Below are 12,673 nucleotides of genomic sequence, written 5' to 3'. Positions count from 1 at the left end.
CACGTGGGCAGTGCTTTATTTACCCAGATGTGGGAAATAACAGTAATGAACAGCCTTCATCTGAAGCAGCCCTTACATCCCTGAAGAATCCCATGTGAGGGTCTCAGAGGTAGCTTATGCTCTTATTAATGTAAATATTTCTGAGACTTTGGTTTCATGACGCTTGTAGACATGCTGTGTGTATGAGCTTGGTGCAGGCAAAATATAATTTAGCAACAGATTTAAAAGGTAGTCTGGAGTGTTTCTAATTACTGTTTGTTTATTTCAGCATTGCCTAATAAGTGGATTTAAGTAACCTTGGGGGTAGGGAATGTAATGTTCATATTACAGTCAACCATGCAAATCAGATTCAGAGTATTGCAGAGAGCACACCGTGGAGTCATTTTATAGATGCAGTTCATGGAATTTTGAATTTAGAACTGAGAGCATTTTGGAGTGGACATTTTCTACCTGTCATGCATCAACATGAATTATACACATATCCAAAATCAACTTTACTGTGGGGTACAACTCTGTATAAAATCTATTGGTAGCTTTTGGCACTCAGGTCTTTTTTTAATTTGACACAAAAATTCTCATTCTTATGGGAGAAATGGGCTTTTCTTTCCTTCTCTTTCCCACCTTTCACTGGCCATATCGGAAACTGAAGTCGCGAGAGGGCCTCAAACAGTGGTTCTCAGCCTGAGCTGCACCAGGGAATCAGCCTGGGAACCTTCAAAAATACTGATGCCAGGGTCCCACCCCAGAGAGTCTCGCTTAATTTCCGGGAATGCAGGCTACACTGGGAGGATGTGACGCTGAAACAAGGGTTGAGAACCGCAGGCCTGAGGGCTCATCTCACCCAGTGGTTTTCAGCCCGGACTGCGGGTAAGGATCACCTGGAAAGCTGTTGCAAAAAAAAACTACTGCCCCACCAATTAAAACCACATTTTGCAGGGGATCCAGGATCCAGGGTTTTTAGAAAGCTCCCAGACGATTTCTGATGCACAGCAAGGGTTAAGGTCAACTGACACAATCTAACCATTCCATATCATAGATAAGGAAAAGGAGAACTGAAAAGGTCAGATGGCTTGCTCAAGGTCGGATCCTGGTTGTTGTACAAGCAGGTCTGAAATTCAGGTCTGACGCCTTTGACTGGTTTGTCTGCTGCCTAGCCTGGCCCAGGTGTATTTGTTTGTTGTATTTATTGATGCCTCCTCATCCTTTAGGTAATGTTCCTGCCTCCAAGAGGCCTTTAATGGCTCCTCCCACTCTCCCATCCAGCCTGGGTAAGATGTCCATCCTTTATATTTAACAGCACTTTCCTTACCATTCCCCTCAGACTGTCAGCTCTAGAAGGACAGGATCCATGTCTGTCTTGTCCTTTTGGTAATTTGCTGGCATAGGATGAAGAAGTGCATGCTCAGTAGTGTCTTCTTCTTCACATGCTGGCAAGTTAACGAAAGGACAAGAAAGACAGGGGCCTTGTCCTTCTAGAGCTGACAGTCTGAGGATAATATTTGGTGAATTGAAGTTCCCTAACTCTTTGTTTGCCGGTTAGCCCTCATGAGTTGTTAAAAATAATCTACTCCTTTTGAAAGTAGCTTCTGAGAGCAAATGTTATTGTTTCCTCTCCAGCCGCCCACTCTGCTGTGGGTCATGATCTCAAACACAAAGACTGCCCACCCTTACCTTGCAAGAGAGAGAGTTTGGGAAGGGGAGAGTTTTATCAAGGAGATTTTGATGACAAAGTAATGAAAGCAAGATTTCTGTGACTTTACCTGTTGCTCCGGGTAAAGCGTGTTTATAACATCTAGGGACTTCCAAATAGCACACTTACAAGTGTGTGTGGTGGTGGTGGTGTAGTTGCTAAGTCGTGTCTGACTCTTGCAACCCCATGGACTGGGAACCTACCAGGATCCTCTGTCCATGGGATTCTCCAGGCAAGAATACTGGAGTGGGTTGCCATTTCCTTCTCCAGGGGATCTTCCCAACCCCGGAATCGAACCAGGTCTCCTGTGTTGCAGGCAGATTCTTTGCTGACTGAGCTACAAGGGAAGCCCTACACACAAGTGTGTGTAGCATCAGTGAAAAGGAGCACCTAGCGTTACCTTAAGACAAATTGAAAATAATACTCTTTCGTAATTTTTTTTTTAATTCCCTTTATCATGTTGTGTATGTAACTGAATAACCACATCCACTAGCATAGCTGAATTAAATCCTTTGGCTTCTCTGGGTTAGTATTTCAAAGTCTGTTCAACTGGTTAAAAGACTACTGAGGAGATCAAGATGGCGGAATAGAAGGATACAAAACTCACTCCTCACATAAGCATATCAAGAATTATATCTACAAATAGAATAATTCTCACAAAAAACCAGCCAGACAGTAGGGGAAGATCTCTTAAATGACCAGAGCTGCTCAGGAAAGATCCCCATGGAACTGAGTAGGACTGAAAATAATGAGACCAGCTCCCCTGGCAGGGATCTATAAAGGAGAGAGTGTCTGCACAGGCAGGTTGCTTTGTGAAACTCCTGTGTCTGCTGGGACGCCTGCCAGGACGGATAGGAAGCTGGAGGGGCCTGGACTCTGCTCTTGAGGAACATGCACATGCTGGCTTGCTAGCAGTCAGGGCAGAGTGAGTCCAGCACTGACATGGAGGACTGCCACCTCGCTGCATTTCCAAGCCTGAAATGCATGCTAGGTGGGGCAGCTAGTTTGTGCTAACGTCCTAAAACTCCAGCAAAGGGACCCGGGGAGAAGACTTGGTCTAGCTTCATGGTGACAGCCTGGAGGACTTGAAGTGTGGTCCATTGTTAATGCCAGTAGGGCAGGATATGGGTCCGCCAGTGGAGCTCAATAGCTACCTCATAGCAGGGCTCGGCTCTGGTGGTTTATGCTTTTGTAAGCATGTACAGGGTTGGGGTGGGAGAAGGCAATGGCAACCCACTCCAGTACTCTTGCCTAGAAAATCCCACGGGTGGAGGAGCCTGGTAGGCTGTAGTCCATGGGGTCGCAAAGAGTCGGACACGACTGAGCAACTTCACTTTCACTTTTCACTTTCATGCATTGGAGAAGGAAATGGCAGCCCACTCCAGTGTTCTTGCCTGGAGAATCCCAGAGATGGCGGAGCCTGGTGGGCTACCATCTATGGGGTCGCACAGAGTCGGACACAACTGAAGTGACTTAGCAGCAGCAGCACAGGGTGGGGTAGGGCTGACATCTGAGCTTATTAGCTGTCCAACAGTGGGGGCAGGTTTGGACAGCAGTGGACTTTGTTCGTGCGCACGTGACATGGCTGATGGCATCACAGAATCCCATGTAGGACAGTCCCAGGCAGGAGCATGTAGCAGTTTCCTCCTCAGTAGGAGTGTTGTAGTTTCACCCACCTCACACCAAAGCTTGGAGCTAGATCTGGGGTCGACAGATCTAGGAAGAGACCTGACACAGAGGTAATGTAGGTCCCAGGCCACAGTTCAATCACCATAGTTTTTAGAGCCACAGTGCTCTGGCTCCTCCACCAGCTTAGCACTAGGTCTGGGATGAATATACCAGAGAAGGGAATTTGAATTTGGGCTAATTTGGGCAAAATCTTGGTTACCTGCATGGGAAGCACATAGGTTCACTGTGACCACATGAGTCTCACTTGCTTCAGAGCTCACCTCCTTAGGGGCAAATTATATATTTAAAGGCAGTAGAGCTTTAATGATCCTGACCCTCAGGATTTCTGCTCCAACAGCTGTGGAGCAGACCTCACAACTGAGAGGGCTGTGACAGCCACGGAGCAAAGAGGAGGCACTGCCCAACACCCAGTGCAGGAACTAGACACCAGAATGTCAGTCACACCCCCTATCAAGGGGATAATGCCCAGCACGCTCTGAGGAAAGATGTGGCAGGCATTTATACCAGAAATAGCCCCGGCACCAAAAATATTGGACACGCTACTCAGGAATGGATGTACTCAGACCCTCAGTCATGTCTGATTTTTTGCAACCCCATGGACTATAGCCTGCCAGGCTCCTCTGTCCATGGGATTTTCCTGGAAAGAATACTGGAGCTGGTTGCCATTTGCTCCTCCAGGAGATCTTACTGATCCAGGGACCAAAACCGTGTCTGCAGCATCTCCTGCATAGAAAAGAGGCAAGACTCAATAGGAAAGGGAAAAATCATAATAGGAAAGGCAAATATATAAAATGATTGAAGATCATTTACTTAAGCCAGGACATAGATTAAAAGGAAAAATCAGATTTTATGTGTGTGTGTGTGTGTGTGAAAGTAGTTATAACTACAATTAATAGGAAAGATAAACAAGAAGGTGTCAAATAGGACCTAAAAATCACAAAATGTGGAGGGAGGGGAGTAAAAAAGAAATCTTTTAGAATGTGTTTGAACTTACATGACTAATAGTCTAAAGCCAGCCGTTATAGTTACAGAGCACCATACTTAAAACCCAGGGTAACCACAAATCAAAATTATATAGTAGATTCATAAAAATAAATAACAAAGGAACTCAAGAATAATTCAGGAGGAAACCATCAAAAGGACAAACAAAAAGAAATGAACAAAGAAGAATTACAAAGTCAACTAGAAAATAAGGTTTAAAGTGGCAATAAATATATATTTATCAAGAATTACTTCAAATGTCTTTGGATGAAATGCTCTGAACAAAAGACATAGAGTTACATATTGGATTGATTAAAAAAAAACAAGAACCTACAATATACTGCCTATGAGGGACTCATTTTAGGCTGAAAGACACACATAGATTGAAAGTGGAGGGGTGGAAAAAGATATTTCATGCAAATAGAATCTGCTGGAAAATAGGGTTAGCAATACTCATATCAGACAAAGTAGGCTTCAAAACAGAGTCCGCAAAGAAAGACAAAAACAGGATGGGGGGACACCTGTGACTGATTCATGTCAATGTATGGTAGAAACCAGCGCAATATGGTAAAGTCACCAGCCTCTAAGTAAAATAAGTAATTTAAAAAAGAAAGAAAAAGAGATACTACATAATGATAAGGATTAATACAAGAAGAGAATTTTACACTCATTAACATATGTACACCCAATTTAGAAACACCTGGGCTTCCCTGGTAGCTCAGGTGGTACAGAATCTGCCTGCATTGCAGGAGACCCCGGTTCAGTTCCTGGATTGGGAAGTTCCCCTGGAGAAGGGGTAGATTACCCACTCCAGTATTCTTGGGCTTCCCTGATAGCTCAGATAGTAAAGAATCTGCCTGTAGTGCAGGAGACGTTGTAGGTTCAATCCCTGGGTTGGGAAGATCCTCTGGAGGAGGGATGGCAAACCTCTCCAGTATTCTTGCCTGGAGAATCCCCATGGACAGAGGAGCTCATGGGCTATAGTCCATGGGGTCACAGAGTCGGATACAACTGAGTGACTTAAGCAGAGCACATAGAAGCACCTAAATATGTAAAACAAATACTAACAGACAGAGAGGGGGAAATTGACAGAAATACAGTTAGAGTTGGAGACTTTAATACCACTCTGACATCAATGGACAGATCAACCATACAAAATTAATAAGTCAACAGAGATATCAAATGACACAATTTAACTTAATATACAGGACACTACATCCAAAAAATACCGAATACACGTTCTTTTCAAATGCGCCTGAAATATTCTCTAGGATTGACCACACATTGGGACACAAAACAAGCCTCAGCAAATTTGAGGGGATAGAAATTATTTCAAACATCATTTCTGAGCACAACGGAATGGAACTAGAAATCAACCACAGAAAGAAAAACAGGAAAAACAAAATGCATTGAGACTAAACAACATTATTCAGTAAAACCAGTGGATCAATGGTGAAATTAAAGAAAAAATCAGAAAATTCTTCAAGTCCAGTGACAATGAAAACACAACCTTACAAAAATCCATAGGATGGAGGTGGACGGGAAGATGGCGGAGGAATAGGATGGGGCGACCACTTTCTCCCCAACAAAATCAGCAAAAGAACATTTGAACGCTGAGTAAATCCCACAAAACAACTTCTGAATACCGGCAGAGGACATCAGGCACTCAGAAAAGCAGCCCATAGTCATCGAAAGGAGGTAGGAAATAGATAAAATGATAAAAAGAGAGACAAAAGAGGGAGGGACGGAGCTCCGTCCCGGAAGGGAGGCTTAAAAAAAAAAGAGAGAAGTTTCCAAACACCTGGAAACACTGGCTAGTGGAACCTCAGAGGGCCGCATAACTGGGAGACAAAATACATAAATAATTAAAACTCACAGACTAAGTGCCCTGAGGAAACTCTCAGCGGAGAAGTGGTGCAGACTCCCATGCCCCTCACTAGCAGGTGGAGGCTGGGCAGGGAGGCGCCAGCAGCGGTGCTTAGAGGGAGAACCAGGCTTGAACGCTCCAGGGCAAACTGAGGGCTCGAACTTAAGATACCAGAGCAGAGGTTGCAGCTGAAGGGCGAGAGGGCTGGGAAAAGCCTGCAAAAAGCCCCAGCCCAGGACTCCACCAGCCCCGCCCATAGAACTGGGCGCTGAGCGGAGCGAGCTGGCAGCGGGCGGCCCATCCCCCAGCCCCCGCCGCTGCGGGCAGGGAGGGCAGCCAGCACCTGGGCGGGGGCAGCCGCGGCCCCAGAGAGGCTTCCCGTGCCAAGCTGCAGGCAGGCTCCCTTGCTGGCCAGGACTTCTTGGGTTTGGGCCGGTCGATATCTGCCTGAGAAAGTGCGCCGGTTGTACTCCCAGAAAACCGAGTGGCAGGGACCGGGAAGGTGCTAAGTCGCAGCGACTACGCTCGCCAAACGCCTGGTCACCTGAGCTGCTAGGACCGGGGAAGGCACAAAACGCAGGCCCAGCCAAGTCTGCGCCTTTGTCGAGTACCCGAGGACCTGAACCTGAGCCTCTCAGACCTGGGAAGTGCATGCAACCCAGCGCCAGCCGCGGACAGCTCCCAGCAGAGCAACCTAAAGCCTAAGCAGCATAAACAGGGAAAGCACACACGCCTCGAGCGGGAGCATTCCCAGTGTAGCCGAGACACTGTGAGCACTCCCCACAGACGCCAGGGATATTTGTTAGCTGTTCCTCCCTCCCCATAGCAGGACTGAAATAGGTGAGCCGGGAAAAAAAAAAAGTGTCCACCACCACATCCTGGTGTCAGGACGGGAATTAGACACTGAGGAGACCAGAAAACAGAAGAGCTTTTTCAACAGAAGGAACTGCCTTGGAAGTAACAGAGGGAGAAGCCTTGAGCCTACTGCAAGAATAAGACTGAAAACCAGAGGCAGAGGCTTAAGGCCAGATCCTGAGAACACCAGAGATCTCCTGTCCCAGAGAACATTAATTGATAGGTACTCATCAAAAGCCTCCATACATACACTGAAACCAGGCTCCACCCAAGAGTCAACAAGTTTCAGTGAAAGACATACTACGCAAACTATCCAGCAACACAGGAGAATAGCACTGAGCTTCAATAGGCTGCCCAAAGCCACTCCAAACCCACTGACATCTCAAACTCATTACTGGACACTTCATTGCACTCCAGAGAGAAGAAATCCAGCTCCACCCACCAGAACATCGACACAAGCTTCCGTAACCAGGGAACCTTGACAAGTCACCCATCCAACCCCACACACAACGAGTTAACTACTTAATAAAGAGAACTCCACAAACTGCCAGAAGACGGAAAGGCCACCCCGAACAAAGCAATATAAGCAAGATGAAGAGGCAGAGAAATACCCAACAAATAAAGGAACAGGATAAATGCCCACCAACACAAACAAAAGAGGAAGATATAGGGAACCTACCCGATAAAGAATTTCGAATTTTAATTGTGAAAATGATTCAAAATCTGGAAAGCAAAATGGAGTTACAGATAAATAAACTGGAGAAAAGGATTGAGAAGATGCAAGAAATGTTCAATAAGGAATTAGAGGAAATAAAAAAGAGTCAATATACAATGAATAATGCAATAGATGAGATCAGAAACACTCTGGAGGGTACAAACAGTAGAATAACAGAGGCAGAAGACAGGATAAGCGAGCTAGAAGATAGAATTGTAGAAATAAATGAAACAGAGACGGAAAAAGAAAAAAGAATTAAAAGAAATGAGGACAATATTAGAGACATATGGGACAATATTAAACGCCCCAACATCCGAATCATAGGAGTCCCAGAAGAAGAAGACAGAAAGACCATGAGAGAATACTTGAGGAGATAATAGTTGAAAATTTCCCTAAAATGGGGAAGGAAATAATCATCCAAGTCCAAGAAACACAGAGAGTCCCTAACAGGATAAACCCAAGGCGAAATACTCCAAGGCACATATTAATCAAATTAACAAAGATCAAACACAAAGAACAAATATTAAAAGCAGCAAGGGAAAAACAACAAATAACACACAAGGGGATCCCCATAAGGACAACAGCTGATCTTTCAGCAGAAACTCTTCAGGCCAGGAGGGAATGGCAAGACATACTTAAAGTGATGAAAGAAAATAACCTACAGCCCAGATTACTGTACCCAGCAAGGATCTCATTCAAATATGAAGGAGAAATCAAAAGATTTACAGATAAGCAAAAGCTGAGAGAATTCAGCATCACCAAACCAGCTCTCCAACAAATACTAAAAGATCTTCTCTAGACTGGAAACACAGAAAGGGTATATAAACTGGAACCCAAAACAATAAAGAAAATGGCAACGGGATCATACTTATTAATAATCACCTTAAATGTAAATGGGCTGAATGCCCCAACCAAAAGAAAAAGGCTGGCTGAATGGATACAAAAACAAGACCCCCATATATGTTGTCTACAAGAGACCCACCTCAAATAGAATGACACATACAGACTGAAAGTGAAGGGCTGGAAAAAGATATTCCACACAAATAGAGACCAAAAGAAAGCAGGAGTAGCAATACTCATATCAGATAAAATAGATTTTAAAACAAAGGCTGTGAAAAGAGACAAAGAAGGAAACTACATAATGATCAAAGGATCAATCCAAGAAGAAGATATAGCAATTCTAAATATTTATGCACCCAACATAGGAGCACCGCAATATGTAAGACAATTACTAACAAGTATGAAAGGGGAAATTAACAAGAACGCAATAATAGTGGGAGACTTTAATAACCCACTTACATCTATGGATAGATCAACTAAACAGAAAATTAACAAGGAAACACAAACTTTAAATGATAAAATAGACCAGTTAGACCTAATAGATATCTATAGGACATTTCACCCCAAAACAATGAATTTCACCTTTTTCTCAAGTGCACACGGAACCTTTTCCAGGATAGATCACATCCTGGGCCATAAATCTAGCCTTGGTAAATTCAAAAAAATTGAAATCATTCGAAGCATCTTTTCTGACCACAATGCAGTATGATTAGATCTCAATTACGGGAGAAAAACTATTAAAAATGCAAACATATGGAGGCTGAACAACACGCTGCTGAATAATGAACAAATCATGGAAGAAATCAAAAGAGAAATCAAAATATGCATAGAAATGAATGAAAATGAAAACACAACAACCCAAAACCTCTGGGACACTGTAAAAGCAGTGCTAAGGGGGAAGTTCATAGCAATACAGGCACACCTCAAGAAACAGGAAAAAAGTCAACTAAACAACCTAACTCTACATCTGAAGAAACTAGAAAAGGAAGAAATGAAGAACCCCAGGGTTAGTAGAAGGAAAGAAATCGTAAAAATTAGGGCAGAGATAAATGCAAAAGAAACAAAAGAGACCATAGCAAAAATCAACAAAGCCAAAAGCTGGTTCTTAGAGAAGGTAAATAAAATTGAGAAACCACTAGCCAGACTCATCAAGAAACAAAGGGAGAAGAACCAAATCAATAAAATTAGAAATGAAAATGGAGAGATCACAGCTGACAACACAGAAATACAAAGGATTATTAGAGAATGCTATCAGCATTTATATGGCAATAAAATGAATAACTTGGAAGAAATGGACAAATTCCTAGAAAAGTACACCTTGCCAAAACTGAACCAGGAAGAAATAGAAAATCTGAACAGACCCATCACAAGCACGGAACTAGAGGAAGTAATCGGAGATCTTCCAGCAAACAAAAGCCCAGGTCCAGACGGCTTCACAGCTGAATTCTACCAAAAATTTAGAGAAGAGCTAACACCTATACTACTCAAACTCTTCCAGAAAATTGCTGAGGAAGGGAAACTTCCAAACTCATTCTATGAGGCCACTATCACACTAATCCCAAAACCTGGTAAAGATCCCACAAAAAAAGAAAACTACAGGCCAATATCACTGATGAACATAGATGCAAAAATCCTTAACAAAATTCTAGCAATCAGAATCCAACAACACATTAAGAAGATGATACATCATGACCAAGTGCGCTTTATCCCAGGAATGCAAGGATTCTTCAATATCCGCAAATCAATCAACGTAATACACCACATTAACAAACTGAAAAATAAAAATCATATGATTATCTCAATAGATGCAGAGAAAGCCTTTGACAAAATACAACATCCATTTATGATAAAAACTCTCCAGAAAGTGGGAATAGAAGGGACATATCTCAACATAATAAAAGCTATATATGACAAACCCACAGCAAACATTGTCCTCAATGGTGAAAAATTGAAAGCATTTCCCCTAAAGTCAGGAACAAGACAAGGGTGCCCACTCTCACCACTACTATTCAACATAGTTCTGGAAGTTTTGGCCACAGCAATCAGAGCAGAAAAAGACATAAAAGGAATACAAATTGGAAAAGAAGAAGTAAAGCTTTCACTGTTCGCTGATGACATGATCCTCTACACAGAAAACCCTAAAGACTCTACCAGAAAACTACTAGAGCTAATCACAGTAAAGTTGCAGGATATAAAATCAACACACAGAAATCCCTTGCATTCCTATACACTAATAATGAGAAAATAGAAAGAGAAATTAAGGAAACTATTCCATTCACTGTTGCAACAAAAAGAATTAAATACTTAGGAATATATCTACCTAAGGAAACAAAAGACTTGTACATAGAAAACTATAAAACACTAGTGAAAGTCATCAAAGAGGACACTAATAGATGGAGAAATATACCATGTTCGTGGATTGGAAGAATGAATATTGTGAAAATGAGTATACTACCCAAAGTAATTTATACATTCAATGCAATCCCTATCAAGCTACCAACAATATTTTTCACAGAACTAGAACAAATAATCTCACAATTTGTATGGAAATACAAAAAACCTAGAATAGCCAAAGCAATCTTGAAGAAGAAGAATGGAACTGGAGGAATTAACCTGCCAGACTTCAGGCTCTACTACAAAGCCACAGTCATCAAGACAGTATGGTACTGGCATAAAGACAGAAATATAGATCAATGGAACAAAATAGAAAGCCCAGAGATAAATCCTCACACCTATGGACACCTTATCTTTGACAAAGGAGGCAAAAATATAAAATGGAGAAAAGACAGTCTCTTAAACAAGTGGTGCTGGGAAAACTGGTCAGCCACTTGTAAAAGAATGAAACTAGAACACTTCCTAACACCATACACCAAAATAAACTCAAAATGGATTAGAGAGCTAAATGTTAGACCAGATTCTATAAAACTCCTAGAGGAGAACGTAGGCAAAACACTCTCCGACATAAATCACAGCAGGATCCTCCAAGACCCACCTCCCAGAATATTGGAAATAAAAGCAAAAATAAACAAATGGGACCTAATTAAAATCAAAAGCTTCTGCATAGCAAAGGAAGCTATAAGTAAGGTGAAAAGACAGCCTTCAGAATGGGAGAAAATCATAGCAAATGAAGCAACTGATAAAGGATTAATCTGCAAAATATACAAGCAGCTCCTGCAGCTCAATTCCAGAAAAATAAGTGACCCAATAAAAAAATGGGCCAAAGAACTAAACACACATTTCTCCAAAGAAGACATAAAGGTGGCTAACAAACACATGAAAAAATGCTCAACATCCCTCATCATCAGAGAAATGCAAATCAAAACCACACTGAGATACCATTTCACACCAGTCAGAATGGCTGCTATCCAAAAGTCTACATGCAATAAATGCTGGAGAGGGTGTGGAGAGAATGGAATCCTCTTACACTGTTGGTGGGAATGCAAATTAGTTCAGCCACTGTGGAGAACAGTGTGGAGATTCCTCAAAAACCTGGAAATAGAACCGCCATATGATCCAGCAATTGCATTCCTGGGCATATACACCAAGGAAACCAGAATTGAAAGAGACACATGTACTCCAGTGTTCATTGCAGCACTGTTTCTGATAGCCAGGACATGGAAGCAACCTAGATGTCCATCTGCAGATGAATGGATAAGAAAGCTTTGGTACATATACACAATGGAGTATTTTTCAGCAATCAAAAAGAATGCATTTGAATCAGTTTTAATGAGGTGGATGAAATGGCAGCCTATTATACAGAGTGAAGTAAGCCAGAAAGAAAAACATCAATACAGTATACTAACGCATATATATGGAATTTAGAAAGATGGTAACCTGAACCCTGTATGCTGCTGCTGCTGCTGCTAAGTCACTTTAGTCTTGTCCGACTCTGTGTGACCCCATAGACGGAAGCCCACCAGGCTCCCCCCTCCCTGGGATTCTCCAGGCAAGAACACTGGAGTGGGTTGCCATTTCCTTCTCCAATGTGTGAAAGTGAAAAGTGAAAGTGAAGCCGCTCAGTCATGTCTGACCCCCA

At 42.6% G+C, this 12,673-nt stretch overlaps 1 protein-coding gene across 2 annotated transcripts in view; it reads left to right on the top strand.

The window, feature by feature from the left end:
• The window catches only part of ANO6 (anoctamin 6), a 251,097-nt gene that overhangs the window by 52,458 nt on the left and 185,966 nt on the right, over positions 1-12,673 (top strand). The window contains exon 2 of one of the 2 annotated variants that reach the window (XM_055394406.2): positions 1,209-1,268. The exons of the other annotated variant lie outside the window; for it this stretch is intronic. Within the exon in view, the coding sequence (XP_055250381.1) occupies positions 1,209-1,268 (60 nt within the window). The remainder of the gene's footprint in view (positions 1-1,208; positions 1,269-12,673) is intronic. 2 annotated transcript variants of the gene reach the window in all.

Source organism: Moschus berezovskii, chromosome 6 (genome assembly GCF_049115385.1).
Source record: "Moschus berezovskii isolate FMDL1 chromosome 6, NW_MosBer_1.0, whole genome shotgun sequence".
Lineage (NCBI taxonomy): Eukaryota > Metazoa > Chordata > Mammalia > Artiodactyla > Moschidae > Moschus > Moschus berezovskii.
This window is presented reverse-complemented; position numbering and strand designations above follow the sequence as displayed.